Source organism: Ostrea edulis, chromosome 6 (assembly GCF_947568905.1).
Source record: "Ostrea edulis chromosome 6, xbOstEdul1.1, whole genome shotgun sequence".
NCBI lineage: Eukaryota > Metazoa > Mollusca > Bivalvia > Ostreida > Ostreidae > Ostrea > Ostrea edulis.
The window spans coordinates 84,539,683-84,562,439 of NC_079169.1; the positions used below are offsets into that span (position 1 = coordinate 84,539,683).

At 34.5% G+C, this 22,757-nt stretch overlaps 1 protein-coding gene across 5 annotated transcripts; it reads left to right on the plus strand.

Moving 5' to 3' along the window:
* The first annotated feature begins 873 nt into the window (after positions 1 to 873).
* LOC125646801 (four-jointed box protein 1-like) lies at positions 874 to 21,152 on the plus strand. 5 transcript variants are annotated; one of them, XM_048873335.2, is made up of 8 exons: positions 874 to 2,924; positions 5,520 to 5,605; positions 10,981 to 11,116; positions 11,999 to 12,893; positions 17,879 to 18,055; positions 18,615 to 18,789; positions 19,006 to 19,164; positions 19,495 to 21,152. In XM_048873335.2, the coding sequence occupies exons 4-8, from the start codon at positions 12,245 to 12,247 to the stop codon at positions 19,907 to 19,909; spliced, it is 1,575 nt and encodes a 524-aa protein (XP_048729292.1). In that variant the 5' UTR covers positions 874 to 2,924; positions 5,520 to 5,605; positions 10,981 to 11,116; positions 11,999 to 12,244; the 3' UTR covers positions 19,910 to 21,152. The 5 variants fall into 5 exon arrangements, with proteins under 5 accessions (XP_048729292.1, XP_048729291.1, XP_055997062.1 ...); XM_056141089.1 differs by lacking the exons at positions 874 to 2,924; positions 5,520 to 5,605 and adding exons at positions 8,547 to 8,602; positions 8,687 to 8,768; XM_048873334.2 differs by lacking the exon at positions 5,520 to 5,605.
* Positions 21,153 to 22,757: the final 1,605 nt, after the last annotated feature.

The window sequence follows — 22,757 nt, forward strand, 5'->3', positions numbered from 1 at the left end:
TATATTATATATCTGATAAACATTAAATCAAAAGAAAATAATCCACAAAATTAAATTCTAAAAATCTCCAGTCCGTGTTGAAAAAAGTTTCCACTCGTGCGTGGCGATAAACTTAGTTTTCTAACTACCAGGAAATGGAGAAAAATTTGCTGAAATAAGGAGCCCATATTTTGATTTTCAGATTTTAATACCATGGCAACCAAGGTCAAGGTCGTAGTATCAGTTTTTAGGAAAACCTTGTAGGCAGAATACAGACCGAATTATTGGGGTTAAGACCGTCAAACTTGGTAAACATACTCCTCATGCTAAGTGAAGGACACCTTTTGTTCGTCAAGTTCGTAGTCATCTTCGCTAGCCAAGGGTTTTCGGTCCACTCCGCTCCCCGGGGCGGAGTGGACCGAAAACCCTTGGCTAGCGAAGATGGGTCGTAGTGTCACTTAGTAGGAAAATATTGTAGGCAGGATACAGACCGAACCATAGGGGCTAGGACCGTCAAACTTGGTACACATACACCTTATGCCAAGCGGAGGATGCTTATTGTTTCTCAAGGTCAAACTCGTAGTATCACTTAGTCGAAAAACATTGTTTTTCGTCTTCCAGATTTTTTTCGCTATGAAAACAGGTATTAGCCCGAAATTTTGACTCAACCTATCTGTCAATATATTATACATAATCACTTCACTGCATTTCAACTTCATTGGTGCACCATGACCTACTATAGGGCTAAAAGTAGGTCAAATATTTTCTGGACCTTTTCTCATCATGGAAACCGGTATTGCACTGAATGTCTATAACGGGCGCATGTTGTACCATTTGCTTGTTGTTGTTTTTAATGCCTGAAGTATTTTGTTTGTTTGATTTTGGTTGTTGTTAGTGGTGGTTTTTTGTTTTTTGTTTTGTTTTTTGTTTGGTTTATTATTATTTTTTTTTTTGGTTGAAAAGTGTTAATAAGGAAGAGAAAAGTAAACTAGTTTTGATTTTCAATTCCCCGCAGCGGAAAAGTTTGTTTCAAATGTTGAAATCTTTGTGAACATGCAAACGACAAACCTAAGGCACGTTCATCACCCATGACTGAAGACAAATGAAAGAATGTTCCGAAGTTGTGGAGGTCACAGGCATTGTCAGAAGAACTTTTAATAAGTATTTCTAAGTATTCTATTGATGTTCGGGTACAAGAGAGGGTCGGCGTGAGGAATTTTGTCTATTCTTCTAATCACGTGTTCTATAGTTTACGTCGGGGGGCGCACTTTGCAAGTGATCAACAAACGTGCGGTCCGTTTCTTCCGTGAAACTGATGAGAACATGGATGTTTCTTTGTTATGGTGTGTGTGTCATATAATTTTTTTTATTTACTGGGCGATACAAAAATTACAATATGACATGTGTCCCCTTGGTGGTATATTTCGTATTCCACACAAATTGATCACTTTAATCTCTTGATCTTCTCTCCGTAAGCTCGACTGAGCATAGTTGCATAACAGGTTTTAATAGAGAGATAATTAAGGCCTTAATCTCGTTTAAGTGATGGTCAGAGTTCGCTGACGGGTCTTGCAAGATTAGTGCCATTTTCCAAAGGGTTCTAGTTCGGCTGTGCTATTGAAATGTTCGAAAGATGCATTTGAAGTCAGTGACTGAGAAATCGGGACTTTTTGTTGAAATGGAAATGAGTGCCACTAGCTAAATGGACAGTGGATACTAAAAATAAAAAAAAATGTTACAGGAATTTGTGAAACAGTTCACTTCGGTGTGCTTATTTGTCAAGACTCCTCCCCCTCATTCATCCCTACTTATTTATGCATTCTGGCCCAAAGCTGAATCTTCAATGAAATCACATGACAAAATTGAAACCTTTGTGAAATCTTTACAGAATAGACAACGTTCGTTTATAACGATGACTGATTTACATCCTGAGATCCCCTTTGATATGGATATTTTTTTCTCGGTAGTTTTTGTGTATATCCACTTATCTTAAATCTCTTTCATTCCGCACACATTTCGTTTTCCCATGTCATCCTCAGACTATGCTGGCAGTACAACTTGCGCTGACAAAGCTTTGATTTACCCGTGGTCTCGGGCTTCGAAAAGTGACTAGGATCATTAACTTAATGCGTTTAGTCTTTTCAGTATGATCTTATAATTTTTCCTAAACACAATCATGCACAACACAACATTCATTTCTAAACGTCGTACGGCGTACGTAAACACGCGCACACAAAATTATTAAAAAATCATTCTTATTCTTCATCAGTCATCACATTTAATCTGAGCTAGAGTTACTGATCTTACTTCAAATGCATGTGGCCCAATGATTGAGGGACATTTCCATCCCCTTCTTGGGAGTTTTACTTTTACTTATTCCGAGAAGTAACCTCCCCCTCCCCTGCTAATTTAAAGAAATTCCCACTGCCTTTAAAAGCTAAATCCTCAGTGATTAAGTGATGAACATATAGATCTATTAAATCACAGCCTTTAGCATTTTTTTTTTCTTTTCTTTTTTGCTGATTTAATACTGACAATGATAAACTCAGCACAACCATCTTTTCCCGGAGGGAAAATACTGCTCTCATCAACAGCAACAATCAAGTATCTTCACACGAACTAATCTGTGCAGGTGGATACACATTATCTTACATAAATAATTCATGCAAATGTTACCCTGATTTCTGTCTCATCTTTAAATGAAAAAGAACACTGGATATCTCGCATTCATGTCTTGTATTTTGGTGTTTTTCCCTATCAAAACAAATTGAAAGGAACTCCCGTGGTGTCGAAGATAACTCTTTTGGAATCTCCCCATTGGTGCCCCCCTTAACATGTGTCCAATCGAGAAAGGAGAGAAAAATGTGTGAATTTTAACACCTTCAGCGACGGGGGTCAGAGGAGACCGGACTAATTTCCTTCCATGTTCATGCATTGAAATTTAGGTAAGTGGGGCATTTTTCTCGACTTTATCGCTCACAGGTTTACGGTTGTTTTCGTTTGTAATACGCTTTTCTAAAATAGATCCATTTGCTTCTTTTTATTTAGCATTTTACTTCTGTGTAATAACGATGTTACTTTCTATTTCTCAAGCAGGCCAATGTATGATGTTGATGTATAGTTTTAACATCTATCTTCGCCTTCAGACTTATAGATTAGATTAACAATGTATATATATATATGGGTGATGAATTTGAAAGGTGGAAAATCGAACAAACGTCTTTTTCTCGCCCGGCCTTTGTGAAACCCGTCGCTTTATCAGGGAATATTTGCCGATATGCATGTTTGTTTTACAAGAGTGGAGCTTCGCTGTCTCCAAGATAATACCGGGGTGTCTGTCGGGATTTCCCTCGCCTTTGATTATTTTCACTGAGAGGAGAAACCCTGATTAACCGCGACCTTTTTTCTTCTATCTGTAGAATACTTACGGAAAGCGTAAACAATTTAGAAAAATTGTGTTATCTGATATCAAGCTTCACAATACTGTATTTATAGTACATTCAACTCCTGGCAGCTGATGATTTACTTTAAAACACTCATGAGTATGACAGCCGAGATAATATGTACTAATTTCACACTTTGAAAAATGTTTTTGCTGGATTAAATACCAGTACAAATCTTAAGAGAGAGAGAGAGAGAATAATAGAGTGTAGATACACCTGAAGCCACAAAAGTACCATGTTTACCATTTACATAAGAATTGAAAAAAGGGGGCATAATTTGGATTTCTTTCCTTAAAGTATGTAGGCCTATATATATATATATACCCTTATTCCTGTTTGGGGCTCTGGATTAGATATAAATCTATTCTATTGTATTTTTAATCAAGAAGAAAATTGTTGTGTATGAAATGATTTGTAACAATATCATTGCAGGTTATTACAAACTACACCACAAGACATGAAATAATGTTATATAAACCATGTTAATAAGCGTTATATATATTTAATAGAGACAATATCCTGAACTGTTCAATATGTAAAGGTGTGTTAATTATATAAAGGTGTAGAGATAAATGTTTTTAGATGAAAAATGGCTCATCAATGAAGTTACAAACTATTATAGACCATGGAAGTGTTGCTATACCATAACCCGCAATGGAACTCAATATAATATTGCTGATTTAATAACAAACGTTTGCGTGATAAGCATTATGTGTACTTGATATCACTATGAATTGTGCATGCATTTGCTAATCAAATTAATGTGTGCGTGACAAATTCTTGGTCAATGATAATGAAGTCTTGTCCAAAATCTGCCCTGTTTTAATGCCAAATTTCTCAGGGAAAAACAAATTAATTATTTACGATTTGTATAGAAGGTAAATTATGCGATGAAATTATGCCATGCTATTCCTAAAGCATAAAATTCTGAGGTTGAAAAAAGGGTTTGGGGGATCTTACAGAGATCTATATATGATAATAGCTTGATTTGAGATTAGACCCCGCAACCCCTTCATTTTTTTTGTTTCATTCAGAAAACCATAAATATCTACCACAAGGTTTGCACTATATCTTTAAATTTGACATCAGAAATGCAGCAATTTATTGTCGTTTTTCACTAAAAATGTCACTTTTAATTTTTGCTTTTTCTTTCAAAAACATCTTGTGCATTGGAGAACCTGATTTATTTTCCTACCAATGACCTATCCCATGTTCTGCAACACGCTAGATGTTAGCAGAAAGAAAACAGCTACAAAAAATGTTCACTTATTCGTGAAAAGTTTAAACTTCTGGAATTTGATGTATATAGTCGTACTTAAACTCGATCCTCATCAAAATGAAGTCATTGACAACTTTACTTCAAAACTATTGGTCAAATTATGCCCTATACTGTATAATCACGTTGTCGTAATTATGAAAAATCTTGGAATATGACGAATGGAATATTCCAGTAAAAATTTTGATTATAGCAGGTAGACTTGATAATTTTGAACGATGTTGAATCAGTTTTGATATTGTGTTCCGTTTAAGAAAGAAGAATTTGTATAACTTGAGTGCCCATAAATTTAAAATCATGCCAGTTTTTTCATGTGTGTTCTTCACTGGTAGGAGGTGCTACTAAAATGCTACAACTACCTGTAAAATATATGGGATGAATTACAACATTTTGATACATCTTAAATATTATCTGATACATTTCCTTTTAGAATTTCCAGACTTTCGAATCACAGCAAACTTTTATCAAATAACATTGATTTAGTTACACATTTAAATGCATAAACTTTCAAGCAGACTTCAAATACTGACATGCACTTGAAATTGGAGGTGCAATTTATCTTCTTTTTGCAGCCACAATATACGTTTTTTATGTCCACTAAATCAGCCTTTTGGCATTTTCTTGCAGCTTTTAAAGCAATTAAACAAGAAACTTGAGAAGTCTAATCCTCCATTTGGTGCCAGTTCCACCTGATATGCATATTATCAAATGAAGGAGATAGGGGGCATTAGAGAAAGAGTGGAAGGGCTAATGTCTGGTAGACAGGGGGCCATTCAATTGGTTAATTACTGATAATGAAGATAAACTATGTTTATTGTTAGATTATGAGAGCAAAATTGAAGCCAGCTTGGATGGAGTAATAGAGATGTGTATTTCAGTGCCTGGGATGTGTCCATCTTTATTTTAGGTAAGGGAATTTGGTGTCCTTTTCAAAGTTTTCATGAAAATGAATTCCAGATGGTGTCAAAAATTTAGCAGAAAAAACAAAGATTTTTGCCAAGTTGCTTTTACAAGATAATGATGCAAGTATTTGTCTACTGGCACAGATTTTTTCCCCCAGTGCAGTACATGCAAATATCTCTGTAACTCTTTGTAATTGGCACAATGATAAGTTATCAATTTGGATATTTAGGAGATGCTTGAAGTAAATGGAGTGCACATTTATTTGTGTGTACAAAAGGCCAAACTGTCATTGTTGCCTGCTGTTTGTGCGTTTCCATTCCCAGAGAGTAGAATGTATCATTGTGTGCCCAGACAGCTGTAGTGTGAAAACTCCATTAAACTGATGAAGACCCAGATGAACTAAAAGACTGACTCACTAAAAGGGGGGTTCCCTAGGGGACAGTAATGTGATTTTGTGTTTGAAAGTTTCCTTCATTACTTTGGACATCAATATGAGATGTCAGCCATGAACACATTAAGTAGGACTCTTTAATAATTTTCAAAATTGTAAGAGAAAATGAGGCAGTATGCAGACATTGTAGATTGAAAAAAATATACAATTCATAAAAAAAATGGAAATTTAAAACAAAAAATGGTGTGTATTAAGTTGAACTGTAATGAAATTCCAGTGCAGATTTGAAATAAGTATGGAAACATCTTGACAGAGAAATTTGCCCTGCAGGATTTGGGATAGTTTTCTATTTATCATAGTTTTAGTAAATCAACGTACGATCACCTTTAACATTTTTATTTCAAAGTATATAATCGGGGATTTTCTCCATCTACTGGGGGAGGATAGACAGCTCTTTACAAAGCTGTCTTTTCACGACATTATTATTTATGTCCTCGGGATAGCAGTGATAACTTGAGCTCTTTACCATTATTCGAGTAAAGCCTTTGAATGATGGATTTTTTCTGATTTATTATAATCCCCAGACAGAGAAAAATTGAGCTGGCACAATTGCCTCCTGCTGCCTGTATCAATGATTGGTTATTATTGATTGACACCACTTGTGATTTTTCTGATAAATAATTGATCCCTGTTGGACATGGTCACTTTTATGAAGGGAGTTGACACTCTTTTTGATAGCAGACTCCTTTCAATTGGTGACCACCTACTGCTACATGCATATGAAAATTCAATCATGGTGATTTTAAATAGCTTGCTAGTACCATAAAGGAATACCAAAGAGAGAGAGAGAGAGAGAGTTACCTGTAAGGTATGTAGAGAAATTTGACATCATTACTTAAGAAAGAGCAATAGGATTTGTGTAAATGGACATTTAATTCAATGGACATTTGTACTGATGAGTTACTGCATCATTTACCCTGCACATTATTATGGCTGAAATCCTTTTTGGGATGTATGGGTAGAGTAATGTTTGACACCACTATGACCCTCAGTTTGATCTTCAGGATCACCAGTGGTTGTGCATGTGTATGAGAGAGGTATGGGCACACCAAATTCACAAAAATGAGCTAAACATAGTTTCACAGTTGATAAACTAGGTTTATCGACTGTAAACTATAGTTAACGATTCGTTAACTATAGTTTTCATCCGTAAAACTATATTTAACGGTTGTAAACTCTAGTTTACAAATGCTAATCCAAGTTTATCTGTCTTTAAATAAACATTAACAATAGATGTTGCTGATAAATACAGATTCACATTTGTAAACTATAATTTAATTTCGTTAACTATAGTTCACATTTGTTAATCCTAGTTTCACAAATTGTGATACTATATTTATCAGATAAACTATGACTTGTAAACCGTAGTTTACAATCGTGAAACCGTATTTATCAGATAAACTATGTTTTGCAATCGCTAATGATTGTTTTCATTGTTAATTATAGTTTACGATTGTGAAACATATATTATCTGTTAACTATGGTTTACAGATGTGAAATATAGATTAACGTCGTTAACTATAGATTACAGTCCGTAAACTATAGCTTACAGTCGATAAACGTGTGAAACTATGTTTAGCTCATTTTTGTGAATTTGGCGTGCCATAGAGAGGTTGTTCACCTGGATACGTGGATTTCCTCTGGGTATTCCAGTTTCCTCCAAGTACTCCAGTTTCCTCCAGGTACTCTGGTTTCCTCCCACATCAATGTCCCTTCACACCAATATCCGAGTTAACGAGAAGCATCAATATAAGTTGTAGAATGTGTTTGTTGTGTCGCCTGCGTTACGCAGTGGCGACATATAGGGATCACTATCCATCGTCTGGCGTCGTCGTCGTCACAAAAAATTTCTGTCACAGTTTTCTCAAGAACCACATGGGGCAACTCCCTGATATTTGGCACAGAGCATCAGTGTGGCCAACTGTATTGTGTAAGACATTTTCGAATCTGTTGCTTATCAACTTCCTGTTTAGTGACAAAAACCATTTCAATAATTTACTTTTTCAACATTATACGTGATATATTACATATAGAATGAACTAGCAGGCGACACATGTCTTCCGGGGAAGACTTAATACTGCGTTAATCATTGTAAAATAGATAAAGTTTAAACTTTTCAAAATTATATTTCTTGTCCTATTAAAATTGTATTGCCATGCCAGTAATTAGCTTAGTAGTTTTACGTGCAAGGCTGCTGATGTTTGGATCTTGCAGAGGTTTTAATTAAAACCCAGTTACATTTTAAAGTTTTGATTTCAAAATATTGTACTCCATCCATGTCTGTTTTCTCAGGCGTGATACACCTACTTTAATATGGGGCCAAAGTTAAAGCACCATTGGTTATGAAATGCAGCAAAGATTTTTGTCAATGCATTTTCATTAACGGTAGTCAAATAAGAGAGCTATATATAGTGTCATTCTTTATGAAATGTATGTTTTTAATTTATTTTTAACTTAAAAGGCAGAATTTGAACAAGCTTTTGAACTGTAATGAATATGGACACCTGCAACATACAACTTGTAAAACGGCAGCATTTCTGGAAAAGATTGGTGGATGAATATTTTATAGTTTATTGATAATTTTCAAAAATAAATTGGGAATTTCCAGATTGATATGATGATTATTAATTTTAGGTTGTTCTGTGAAAACTTGTGTTTATAATCTACTCCCTTTTGACGAGGTATTGCATTATGATTGTCAAGAAAGGGTGCTACGGTATGTACTCATTTGTTGAGGTGTATACAACTAGGAATATCCTTTTCCTTTCTATTTTGGTTATATTGTGTACATAGTTTTTCTGCTTTGTATATAATTATGTATTTGTAATTATATCCATGTAAATGTATTTGCTTTATAATCTTCTAAGGGAGGAAATAAAGTATGAATGAATGAACAAGATATTATTCAGTAAGTTCTGGTACCCTGGGTTTTTTTTATTTTTAATTATAGTCATATGATAAACAAAAACTTGTGTGATCATTTTCAACTCCTAGGTCTTGCATCTGTCTACAAATGGCCAACCAGGTTTTGTTTTATAGGCACTTTATAGTAACCAGTTTATTGAAAACAGTGTCTTTAAATATGGGGGGGGGGGGGGGGGGGGGGGTTGGGGGGGGGGGTTACAAAATAACTGGATGCAAAATGAACATGGAGGCCTCCATTCAAATCCTGAATTTCCATGCTCCAAGGTTTCAGGCTCCAGAGCAGTTGATATAGATCATATGTACAGTGAAACCTGTCTAATCCGATATGCACTGGGAGACAATTTTTTTTATCAGAATGCACAATTCATCTGAATGAACAGTGTAAAAAACAATGAAAAAATGAAATTTGGAATGAATATAAGGGTCGGAATGCCAAGAGAATTAAATGGATTGACAGTTTTCGCTGTACATGGATTGAGAATTTTTCAAAATCTTTACATGTATATTCTTTACTCCTGAACAGTAAGTGTAAAACTCTAGATAACAAGGCTTAAATATATGCTTGATTTATATTAAAAATGGAGTACATCTTGAAAATCTTTACTTTTTGTAACCAAGCTGCAAACTGTATGTTTGGTCGGCCCATAGAAATCTTCATGGTTGTCTGTGTGTTTGGTCGGCCCATAGAAATCGTCATGGTTGTCTGTGTGTTTGGTCGGCCCATAGAAATCGTCATGGTTGTCTGTGTGTTTGGTCGGTCCATAGAAATAGTCATGGTTGTCTGTGTGTTTGGTCGGCCCATAGAAATCGTCATGGTTGTCTGTGTGATGTCCTCTGTTTCCCTGTCTCCTGTTCTTCGGTTTCAGTTCATTTTTAAGTGAAACCTTGTGAGAGAGAAATAAAAGAATAAAGTTCAATACTTGGTCACTATTAACTGTTGATAATGACCAGATGCCGTACATGAATAATGTATGTGTATCGTAAAATCTGATGAAGGACACAGTGCATGTATTAAGTCTGCCTTCACTGTGTCTTATATATAGAATATATATAAATGAATACAGAATACTGATTGTAGCCTATTTTAAAGCCAAAGTTGAACTATATAGCATGATTTTGCCAAAAAGTTAATATATATGATAATGGTAGAAAAGCTATTATGGTAGAAATTATCCGCAAAAATGTTAGAATTATAACTTTTTTCATAGCAATGTGGAGTTTCTGGTAAAAATTGAAAACACATTATTTTAAGGAGGTCATCTGTTTGAAGATAATGAAATTATCCTAAACATGCAAGTCTTGAATCAAAACTGTTTTCTTGATACATGTCCATGATCATCAAACTTGTACTATCTGCATGATCTGGTATTCATGTTGGCTTTTAATTTCCAGTAATTTATAACTGAATTGGCATTTTATCATCTATTACAAACAAACCGAAAGTTGTGAATAGTCTCAAAATCAATTCATTTTCACAGAAATAAAATTTGATGTGTTATTTTTCCATTGCTGCACTTTTTTTCATTGTCCTGTGTGACGATTTTCAATTATTAATGTTCGATTTTCAATTATTAATGTTCGAGAACATAATATTTGGTTTATTTATATAAACTGACACGTCTGCTTATGAAATGATATTTTAGTTTCTCTTCTCCTCTGTATATCTTTGTGTATTTGGGAATGCATTGTGATTAATTGTTTCCCTCTGACTTTTGCACAAGTGAATTCAGTGCACAGAATGTATGTGTGCATGCTTAAGGTGATATATCATCGGAGTACTGGAGATGTTAGTTTGCAGTGGCTTTTGGACAGCTTTAATTAAATTGAATAGAAACATTGTTACAATCTATTCCAAGTCCCGGTGTGAATTGCATGCATGGCTGTGATGGAATGTTTATTAGGATCAAGTTTCAGGTGAACCCATTCATCCTCAAAACACCTGGGTTTAAAACAGCACACACTGATTTCATAAGTTATTATCATTTTGTTGTGTCTTCTTCCAGATTCCCAGTGACTACTTTCTCATCATGCATAAAATTTTCTCTGAGGATGACATGTCCTAGAGCCAACGAGGGAATTGAAAGGAACAAGAAATTGCAGGATGCATTTGTCGTCATGGAAACTTGACTTGCATTGAAGGTATTTCCATAAAATTCCATTGTCGTCTATTTTCATGAAACTTTTATAAGGTTTCAGATGTCTTGGTCTTTGGATGTTTTTAAATCATTAGAGTTGCAACAAAGGAGGAAAAACTGAATCAATACAGATGGTTAATGAACTGCTGAGTTTTAAAGGTTGCAGTGATTATAGAGCCATACAGCACTAGTTCCAGCCAAGATCAATTAAGACATAAAACACTGAATTTCCATAATTAATTTGACAATATAATGTTTATCTAAACATTGATCTGTTGACCGATTTTGGGGACATTTTGTTCCAATATCATTTGCATGGTTAGTTGATTGATGTGGTCAGTAATATGGCTGTATAGTAAGTGCAAGATTTCAATTTTCATGCATACATTCTTTTTAGGGCAGGATTTGTCAGATTTTGAGTAAACATATGTAATCGTAGTAATTACTGAATTTTTTAACACTTCAAAGACATTGTAGTTAGGAACTTTTGTTGTGGGGAGAGACACCTATGGTTTTTTCTACCTATCAAAGCTTGGCAAGGAGAACTGGTCAAACAATCTCTGACAAATATCCATTGTGAATCCGATACCTAAGTCAACAGATCTCAAAGAAAATTTGTGTGATTTTAAAATTCAGTGCCTTTGAGTAAACATTCCCTGCTTCTTGTATGTGGTTTTGAAATTACAGCATGTTTTTGTCAGTGAAAAAAGCAGATAGATAGAATTTTTTGCAAACTTTTGTAAAGGAAGAGTATTACTGGAAAAAAAAATCTCGCGGCTGGCAAAAAATCAATTGTGGTAATTATTGATGAAAGTTGACCAATTGTAAGATGTGATTTATTTCGGAGAAGTCCCAGACTGTAGTGTTGGTTTTCATTTATTGGCAGATTTGATACATCCCCAGAGAAGCCACACAAGGAATAGTTCCTAATCGCTACAAATGGAGAACCATCTGATACTGCGGAGATGTTTCAATGCCATTTACAGTGGAGGCTTATTATTGGATTATGCGAACACCAAAAGAAAATTTTGCTACAATTAGGTGATATATGGACTTTGATGTGTTCGCAATTTGATATTCTGCTTTACCACAATGTTCGAGTTTGGATGAGGATGCACAAAATGTTCTAGCCATGATACTAAAAGTGCGCCGAAGATCATGGCGGATTTTGATTGTGACAATATCACTGATGTCGATGGGTTTCCTATGTGTATTAAATTTACTGGCTGATGAATTGAACTTTTCTGAAAAGAAGGTTAAGAGACAGAAAGATGATGGATTTTTACTCAAAGACCCAGAATTATATATTGCACAGGGAATTAGGAAACCCCAAGCAGCCATTGATAAAAGTGACCATGGCAATGTAAAATTTGATGAGGGTTCGTATAAAAAATTCATTTTCACATCACACAAAAACATTCCAGATAATCCTGATCAAGATATCGGAGCAGACAACAGTGATGAGGAATATCCAGATGGTGGATTGGTTGATGATGATGATGATGATGACGCTGATGATGACAAAGACAATACAGGAGAAGGATTGAATGACAAGTTTAAAACTGGCTCTCTGAACAAAATATTCGAACCTTATGACTTCCAGAACATGTCCAAGTTGATATTTGCAAAACCTCCTTTGCGCTTCCAAGAAATTCCTAATGGAAAACAAATGTCTGAAGAGAAAGTAATGGCTCCGTCAGATGTGAGGGAACCCTTGGGAAAACATGCAGTGTCTGAAGGGATCTTCTGGAGCACTTATGTAGAGAAAATGGTGCCTAAAGGTAGATCCAGCAAGAAAAATATTGATATAGATCATAGGCGTTATTTGTTATCAAAATCAAAATCTTATAAATATTTGCTGTACATTGAAATGACAAATGGTAGGGGAATTTATCATATCAGTCTTTTATCAGCTAATATGACTGGAAAAATCTGGAATTGAAATATGATTTTCATTCAGGTCTGAAATGGAGTGGTGGTGGTGGTAGTAATGAAGTTAAATTGATAATACTGTGGTTTCATAATTTTTTTGTGGAATACCAGTTTTCGTTCTTATCATAGATGTGCCAGATGTCAAAATTGTTAGTGCTGAACAAAATAAAAATTTTGTTCTTAAGAGTAGAATTTCATAAAATTACATATGAATGTAAACCATAATTTTGTTTTACAAATCTATATGATTTAATGCTCTCAAAAATTTATGAAACCCCAGTATTTGAGAAGATTTTTTGTTTAAAATAATTCTTCACTGGGGACTATCATAGATTCTTATTGTAAAGGTTAACACTTCTTGTTGGGCAATAGCGAAAATATTCATTGAAAAAGACATGCATAGTAAATATACAGGCACAGTAACAATGGAGATGATTTTATTATGACCAAATTGTAAGAAACTTATGAAATGTAAAATTTCTTTACAATATATGCATAACCAGCATGATCATTTGAAAGAGATATTTAATGGTAGAAGTGGAAAGATATAATTGAACCTTTTTTGTAACACACGCATATTGAGCAGGGACTGAATACTAAGCACCCATTTTGTGGGAGAATTGGGAAACTAGGAACAGCAATGCAGGACCCACTGTTATTTGAGACGTGAGGACCCGGTGAACTGGGGCTTTTATGTGAATTCAGACACTGATAATGATCTAAATGTTAAATGATCAAATATTAAATTATAAAAACTCCGAATCATTTAAACTGACAATAAAACACATTTGTGACAGGTATGAGGGAGATAAGAGCTTGTAGTTGCCCAGGTAAATGATATGTATTGCTTGTGTTCTGTGAAGCCTGGAGAAGGGGCATAGGTCAACACGTTTCTTTCCCTGTTTTACATGAAATCATTTCAGGCGATCAGATTCATTGACTCCGCTTCTAAATTCTTGAACATGTGCAAGATCCCTCAATCCTGTCATAGATAAATCATAGCAGATACATAAACTGATTCCATTTGTTTAGATTTCCTTTAAGATCATGTTTAAAAGGTGTGATGTTGTTTACAGCATGTTTTTCAGTTTTCATCATTGTAAATTAATTGAAGATTAAAACTGATAGCTCATGCAATATTGGCAAGAATCTTAGCCAAACTTTGTGGTGATAAAGTGCTGAGATCTCTCGTTAAAATTAGTTTAATTAAAAATAAGTCAAAACAAGACCAGTACTGTTTCATAATGAGGCTACTGCATCATTAATAAGTACACAGTTGGTTGATTGGGTGTTTGTTTTACCTCTCATGGAGAATTTTTCTCTCATATTGAGACGTCACTAAGCTGTAGGTGATGTACCACAAATTTAGACCTAGCTTAGCACTCGGGACTGTAGCAGTGACAGTTCTTTAACATGACCTTGCCTGCCATGACATGGGACCTCCGTTTTTAAGGTCATATCCAAAAGACCCATGATTTTCACTTCTATATGCCAAGCATTTGGCAAAGTAGCAATCACTACCTATTTTAACATCTTAGGTTCGATGTGGCCATGACACAAATGGTGCTCAAACTCATAACCTACCGATTACAAAGTGAATGCTCTACAACTGAACTACCATATGGCCAGTCACAAGTACTGTAAAACACGCTTATAGAGTTCAGAAGTGAATTTTATAGTAAACATAATTCATAATATTCAATAAGCTCATACTTTAAAACTATAGGGAATGAAAATCCCTTCACTGCAAGAGTGAATTCATTATAAGTGTGTTTTCTGTAACAGTGTTTTACTGTATAACAATACAATGCATTATCCATTATGTCATGCGACAGTATAAACATAGTCATTGTATATTACATGCATTTTCATAACCCACCACACCTGTATTTATATTTATATAATTTTTGACTGTTCCCAATATGTTATGCAATACAGCAAATATTGCTCATTTTGATTAATTTATATACTGAAGGGGGGAAAAGAATGCAATCAACAGACAAATTTCAATTTATCATTGTGATCCTCTTGAGGGAAGCATGCATGACTCAATTTGAAAATAGACTCCTCAAAGGAAATGACTAAGATAAGAATCTCCCAATTTCTTTCATTATTTTCATCACCTTAATTAAAAGCCAGTTCCAAATTGTTTTCATTACCTGAATGCCTGATAGGAAGCATATTAAATGTGTACCAAGCAATCTTCAGTGGAGAAGTGATAGACGCTCTGACATTTAAGAAATATTGGATTTTTGGAGCATGCTGCATTTGATTTTTGTATTTTGATGATGCTTTTTGGTCTCATCTTTAATTATCGGTGGGAAGAATCCCCGAGAAAGAGCTCTCCTTCTCATGAAAGGTATCAAGAGATACTACCAGAGAGCATTAACAAAATGCTGATAGCGAAAAATTTAATAACGTGGATAAACAGCTGTGTTCGCACCAAAAGGAACACAGCTTTAATAGAGAGAATCTATTGCTGTAATGGTTAAATCAAGCACGTAATTTGTTTATTACAAGGAGTAACCTAAGATGGCTAGATAACATCCTTCTGGAAAAAAAACTCAAAGGAAACACTTCATAATACATCTTAGTATCTGTTTAACAAATTGTTATCTTTTCTTTCTGTACTCACGATTTCATGATAATAAATTTAAAAACTTTCTGACGTTTTCAATAGAAGCTTATTGTTTCGCAGTGTACGGTACATTAAGAAAGATTATAGAAATGACTACACTGCATGCAATTGACGATAAAACACTCCGAGCAAAGTAACTACTTTTGATAGAAAAAAGGTTATATACAATGTACTGTGATTCTGTAAAGATTGAAATTCCTATCTTTCTCTGAATAGTTGTACCCTCTCCCCATTGATTCAGTCAGTGTGTGAAGTTTCTTAAATATAGATGTGAAAGGAAAATAAATCAATTAAAGCTTTTATATTAAAACAGTTTCATCCATGTCCCATTAACCTGACTTTTGACTGCCAAGATCAATAGGAGCCTGGATTCCTGCCATAGTAGGAGCAAGTGATGAAAAATTACTATTTAAACTTCTGAACTTTCTCTTATGTCAGCTGTGTCCAATTTACTAAATTAACCTTTGACTTGAAATTTGTGAGGGATTATCTGCTTTCCCTGACTGTAGGTGATAAGGAAAATTTATTTATTGCCAGAGCTTCTCTCTTTTGGCAGATGTAAAAAATTGGCAAAAATGAAAACATCAAATTTTAAAAAATCCTTTAGAAAACAAAGTGCATTTCAAACCACTTTTTTGAGAAAAATCTAAACAGTGTTTGATGAAATATAAATGTATATATAGAAACTTTCAACAGCAGAAAGTGTTATTCTTTTATCCTGCCTCCCAAACTTTGTGTTGAGTATAGCTTTCCTATTGTTTCAGATTGTATATATATATCACAATGTACATGATAATTGCATATCGGTCTTTTAATATAATGATTGTTTAATAATGTGCTTCATGAAAAGTATAAAGCAGCATGAAGCACTGCAGTTCAAACCCTTTTGTATTTAAAAAATTAAATGAACTTTTATTTTACATTCTGTATTCATTTCATAACTTTGGTACGTCTATTATAATGGCTCAGAATTCCGACCGAAATGAAAGCTGAATGGAAATATAAAAACTGATTCAGAATTTCATTTTAGAAGATACCTGAGGGTATGAACTGCAGCGCTTCATGCTGGCGTACTTTTTATGAATCATTAGCGGGCTTCATGCTGGCGTACTTTTTATGAATCATTAGCGGGCTTCATGCTGGCGTACTTTTTATGAATCATTAGCGGGCTTCATGCTGGCGTACTTTTTATGAATCATTAGCGGGCTTCATGCTGGCGTACTTTTTATGAATCATTAGCGGGCTTCATGCTGGCATACTTTTTATGAATCATTAGCGGGCTTCATGCTGACCTACTTTTTATGAATCATTAGCGGGCTTCATGCTGGCCTACTTTTTATGAATCATTAGCGGGCTTCATGCTGGCCTACTTTTTATGAATCATTAGCGGGCTTCATGCTGGCCTACTTTTTATGAATCATTAGCGGGCTTCATGCTGGCCTACTTTTTATGAATCATTAGCGGGCTTCATGCTGGCCTACTTTTTATGAATCATTAGCGGGCTTCATGCTGGCCTACTTTTTATGAATCATTAGCGGGCTTCATGAAGTATACAGGCATAAGTGTCAAAGTTCATACCCTCCTGTGTTTTCAAAACTGAAAATTTATTTCTTAATTGAAGCATTTTTGAATTGAAACATTTATATCTATTATCAGTTTGTTCAAGTTTATCATTATTTCATTTTGAACAAATTATGTGTATCTTGATATTAGATTAAATTATTAAGTTACCATGCAAGTGCCTGAGGCTGTGAAGCCCATCTTCCATACCTAACACATACTGATTAGATTGTTATACCTGTCATCGTCATCGTGTCCGGTGGTAAATTTGATTACAAAAAGAGTGCACAATTATATTGGATGGAATGAAATGAAGGAAACAATCAATCTTTTTTTACTGTGATCAGTATCTATCCTCTGATGAATGGTTATATAAAATGTCAAGATATTTGATCGGAGTGGAAAATTTTGACATTCGTCAAATTCATTAACATTTGCACTTGGTCAACATTTCCACATTTATAGTGTGTTACTAATGAAGTATCCTTTAATGAAGCACAATTACTGTTGATTTTCCAAAAGTGTGTGGCAGTTTTGCTTCACCCAATCAGGTGAATTAATATATATCTCATTGGTCTTGAAATGTCTTTCAACTGAGTTGCTGATGTTTACAATGGTAGGACATGTTTTTGACAGGGTTCTCAGATGAAGAAGTATTCAATTACACCGAGAGCATACAGTCCCAACATGTCCAAAGCATGGATCTTGCTTCCTGGAACAAGTGTGGAAGACCTAAGAATGCTTACGTTACTCTGAAGGACAAGAGAGTCGTGTGTGCCCGCTATAGAGACTCTCATGTCAAGTTTATTCTAGGTAAGATTTCAGGGAGAGTTCATTGTATCATATTTTGTAGTTAATGAGAAAAATGCGTTAATGAGAAAAATACTGTAGCCTTATTTTGTTATGATAGCCTCAGTAGTCCTGCTGATTAGGTCAGTGACTTTAGGATTAGGTTTACACAGTAGTAGATTTTAGTGACAAGCTCGTATAACTAATTTGGGCGAGTATATACACCGAAAGATTTATCATCAATTAAAGGAGACCACTGAACTTGTATTCTTTGTGAAATGGATAGACCTGAAGGATGCTTATCCTTCTCGTACAACAACAGATAGCCTTGTCATTTTCAAATATAAGTAAGCATGGGGTAGGATGGGTTGCACAGAGGTACCTAGCCTTCCTCCTCTTTCTCCTGATGATGTATTTGAAGAAAGATTAACAGTATTAATTTTTTGGTATGCAGAAGCATTGCTTTTTCAACACAACTTTGTTATATGATGCACATACAAAAATAAGATCTGCTTGTGTACTTGCTAGAAAACATGCATATTTAAAGGTAGATAACTCTGTGAGGTTGTGTTCCATGTTTTAGGAGAAGTGCTGTCCTTCTATCTGTCTCGCTTACTGGGACTGGACAATGTCCCTGCTGTGGTACTCTCGGTCACGAGTGATGACCAGTGGTCTGAACAAGATCTGGACAAACTCGAGTGGCAGAAGAATCAGCTGGTGGCATTGATACAGTGGATCCCGAATATGAACACATTCAGGTTAGAAAAAGTATATATTGAAGTACTCCAGCATGATAAATGTTCACGGCGAGATACTTCTGACTGAACCGACGCTCTAACTTGTTGGGAGTATTATTGAAGATGGCGGTAATTGTAAAAATTCCCCAAACAAGGAAGGGTTTTGTCTTAATGTTCAAATTATGCTATGAAAAATTATCATATGTGGGAGCTTAACTTGCGTCATTTTCTTTGTAGTTCCTATGTCAAAATTCCTTTGAGGATCTTGAAGGCGTATCATGATGGAAAACCGATTCTAGGTGCCCACCTACACAATGCCACCCTGCAGGAAGTCATAGAACTACACCAGTGGGGAAGCTTGTTCTTGTTTGACTACCTCACTGCAAACTACGACAGGTGAGTAAATGCATCACTAAATTCATCACGCAAGAGAACTGGCCATTTCCTGGTCGACAGGTGAGTAAATTCATCACCCAAGAGAACTGGCCATTTCCTGGTCAGAATTCCCTGTGAAAGTTTGCAGCTGTTGTGTTGTAGTCCTAAAGGTACATGGCAGTATGTAGATAAACAAAATGCATGATTGATTTGGTTTAGAAGATAAGACATGTGTTGTTGGTTAATAGTGTTGAATGAGGAAAAGTTACTCCCCTTGGAAGTGTGTGTAATGTGATAATAATGATGGACTTTGGGTTTGTTTTCTTTCAATTATTGTGATTATTGTTGTAGAGTTGCAAGTATGCAGGATGCTGCATATGAACAGAAGAAACCAGCCATAATTACCGAGAGAATCCGAAATCTGTTCAAGTCCACCAAGACCAATAAATTTTGGTTAATTGACAATGAAAGTGGACTTCTGGATGCCTATTACTTAATGTACAATAAAGATTTCGGAGGCAGCAAGTTTCTTGCTTTCCATCAACAGATGTTACAAACCATCTGTGTCTTTCAGAAGTCAACTGTGACTGCTATACAGAGACTTCTGCAGAAGGAGGAGCCTCACGTGTATTTATATAACTATGCCATGTCACATGATCCTGTCCTTCGAAAAGTACTCCCAAATTACAATTTGAACTTGATACAAAAGTGGTTCCCCAAAAGACTTGCGGAAGTATACAAGTGGATAAATCAGTGTGCCAGCTGACACGAGATAACACACAAATAGTTTCCTCAATCTGTGATAAAACTTAAACCCACACCAAAGTACTTCACTCAGGCATCAGAAAACAGTGTTCAAAGTACAATCAGTGCGAAATCTGTCCATGAATATTTAATGTGTGTCTTCAAGAATGATGATTACTCTGTCTGGTGAAAGAATGAGTAAATGTGGATCGTCATGTTATATTTTTAATACTGCGGCTTTTGTCAATATATTTTATGACAGCGCTGATAAATCCTTAACTGTGTGATATAAAACACTTGTTATGTTACATAATTGTGTGAAAAGTAAACATTTCTTTTATCATGTTTTTAAACATTTTAAGAAGAGGATCAGACCTGGGTTTTTTTATCTGACATGGGAGGGGACACATTTCAGTATTGCGTGGTAAAAGTCTGTGTTTGTAACATATATTGAGTCATAATGTGTATAAATTTTGAAGTGTACATTTTTTATCCTTTATTTTAGTATATGTACTTTTATTTTTATTTGCCCACATTTTATGCCAAGTACATGCACCTATGAGACTAAACACTTCAGTGTATGTGTATCTGCCTAGGAGCTCTATGAACGTCATGAATACAGTCTACAGCTTTAAAATCACTCGTGCTTATTTTTCATGGCTTCTGGTCAAAATCTGATTTCATGCAGTTGTAAATTTACTTTTTTTTATGTCCATCCTATATGAATTTTATAACATGATTATTCATCGTTTTGGTGTACAATAAGTATATGGAAAATGAAACTGCAGTAAGAATCGAGACAGCATATGATGTAATTACACCATGTTAAAGTATAGTGTGCGTGTACTTGATGCTGTTCTGGATAAATTCTACGTTTTACATTACCTACACGCACAGGAGTGCAAGTCTGATTGCTCCTTTATTATGATTTAAAGTCACATTTGTTTATTATTTTCCTGCTTCGTCATACATTTTTGAACAATCACTTGATGTAAAACGTAGAATATATTTCGAATGGCTTCATTATGAAAGTCTGAGAATCGGAAATAGAGAACGAAGTCTTGCATTTTAAAGACATTGGCAATATAGACATTCATCCATTTTTCAGAGGCAATCCATGAAATGGTGCTATTTATTAGTCTCAAAAAATCAATATTGCAACAGTTGATTACAGTGCTTTTATTCTTTAAAAAATCCACTTATTTATTTGTTGTAAGCGTCGTGTTGACTATTTTGTTAATGAATAAATAAAATATGAAAATAAAGTTGTTGTTTTTTATACTTCAGCATATTCATATCATCAAATAGGTTAAAGCGTTTGAACTGAATCCTAGGAAGGGATACTGGTATATACCGATTGTGCTTCATCGATAGGAAAACCAAACTAGAACTTTGTGATGATGGGTCTCATTAACCACAGTCTATAAATGTGACTGTATACCACAGCACACAGGTCTTAAAATCGACCACACTAGACCCCGAAGGATGAATCCATTTAGAAAGCAACCTTAAACTACTTGCAATAGGCAACATCTTACCAAATAACGTGCATTTTCTGCAGCTATTAAAGATAAATTTGCAAAAATTATTACAATCGCAAAATATATATACATTGATCACTGTTATCTTCACCTTGCATGCATATAGATATAATGCAACTGCAGAAATTGGAAAATGCAATAAACTATTGCTACCATTTACCGAGGAAATCGCAAAAACTTCCCGAAAATACCCGATCTATGGTATGTTTAATAGACTGATGTGCATACAGGTCAAACATACAGAAAAATTTTAATTTATGAGATGCAGTGAATTTTGTTATCTATGATTTTAGATGTTTTAAGTGTGAGAGAGTAGGCAAAGACTGCACAATGGCCCATTATGAAAATTAGTCTCAACATCTGTTTTTATGAATGACCCAAATAACATATACTAAAATAATTGAAGATACATGTATATTTAATTATTTTAAGATAACATACTAAATTCATTTTTGATGTGCACAACAATTCAATTATAGATCTCTTCAAATAATTTATATCTTTAATTCATTGGTGTTTGCATTCATTATTCTGCTGAATTGATACACACTATAATTGAATTGTTTTTTTCTCAAATGAATTGATATCAAGAATTAAATTGATGCATGCTACAATTAAATTGAAGGGAGCAATAATTCAATTAATGTGCACAATAATTTAATTAATGCTCTCTTCAATTGAATTGTAATGCACATCAATTCAAATAATGCAAGCAACAATTGAATTATTGCTCTCTTCAATTGTTAATGATATCTATGGCACGCCAAATTCACAAAAATGAGCTAAACATAGTTTCACAGTTGATAAACTAGGTTTATCAACTGTAAACTATAGTTTACGAACTGTAAACTATAGTTAAGGATTCGTTAACAAGTTTTCATCCGTAAAACTATATTTAACGGTTGTAAACTATAGTTTACAAATGCTAATCCAAGTTTATCTGTCTTTAAATAAACGTTAACAATAGATTTTGCTGATAAATACAGATTCACATTTGTAAACTCTAATTTACATTCGTTAACTATAGTTCACAATTGTTAATCCTAGTTTCACAAATTGTGATACTATATTTATCAGATAAACTATGACTCGTAAACTGTAGTTTACAATCGTGAAACCGTATTTATCAGATAAACTATGTTTTGCAATCGCAAATGATTGTTTTCATTGTTAATTATAGTTTACGCTTGTGAAACATAGATTATCTGTTAACTATGGTTTACAGATGTATATAGATTACGGTCCGTAAACTATAGTTTACAGTCGATAAACATAGTTTATCAATTGTGAAACTATGTTTAGCTAATTTTTGTGAATTTGGCGTGCCAT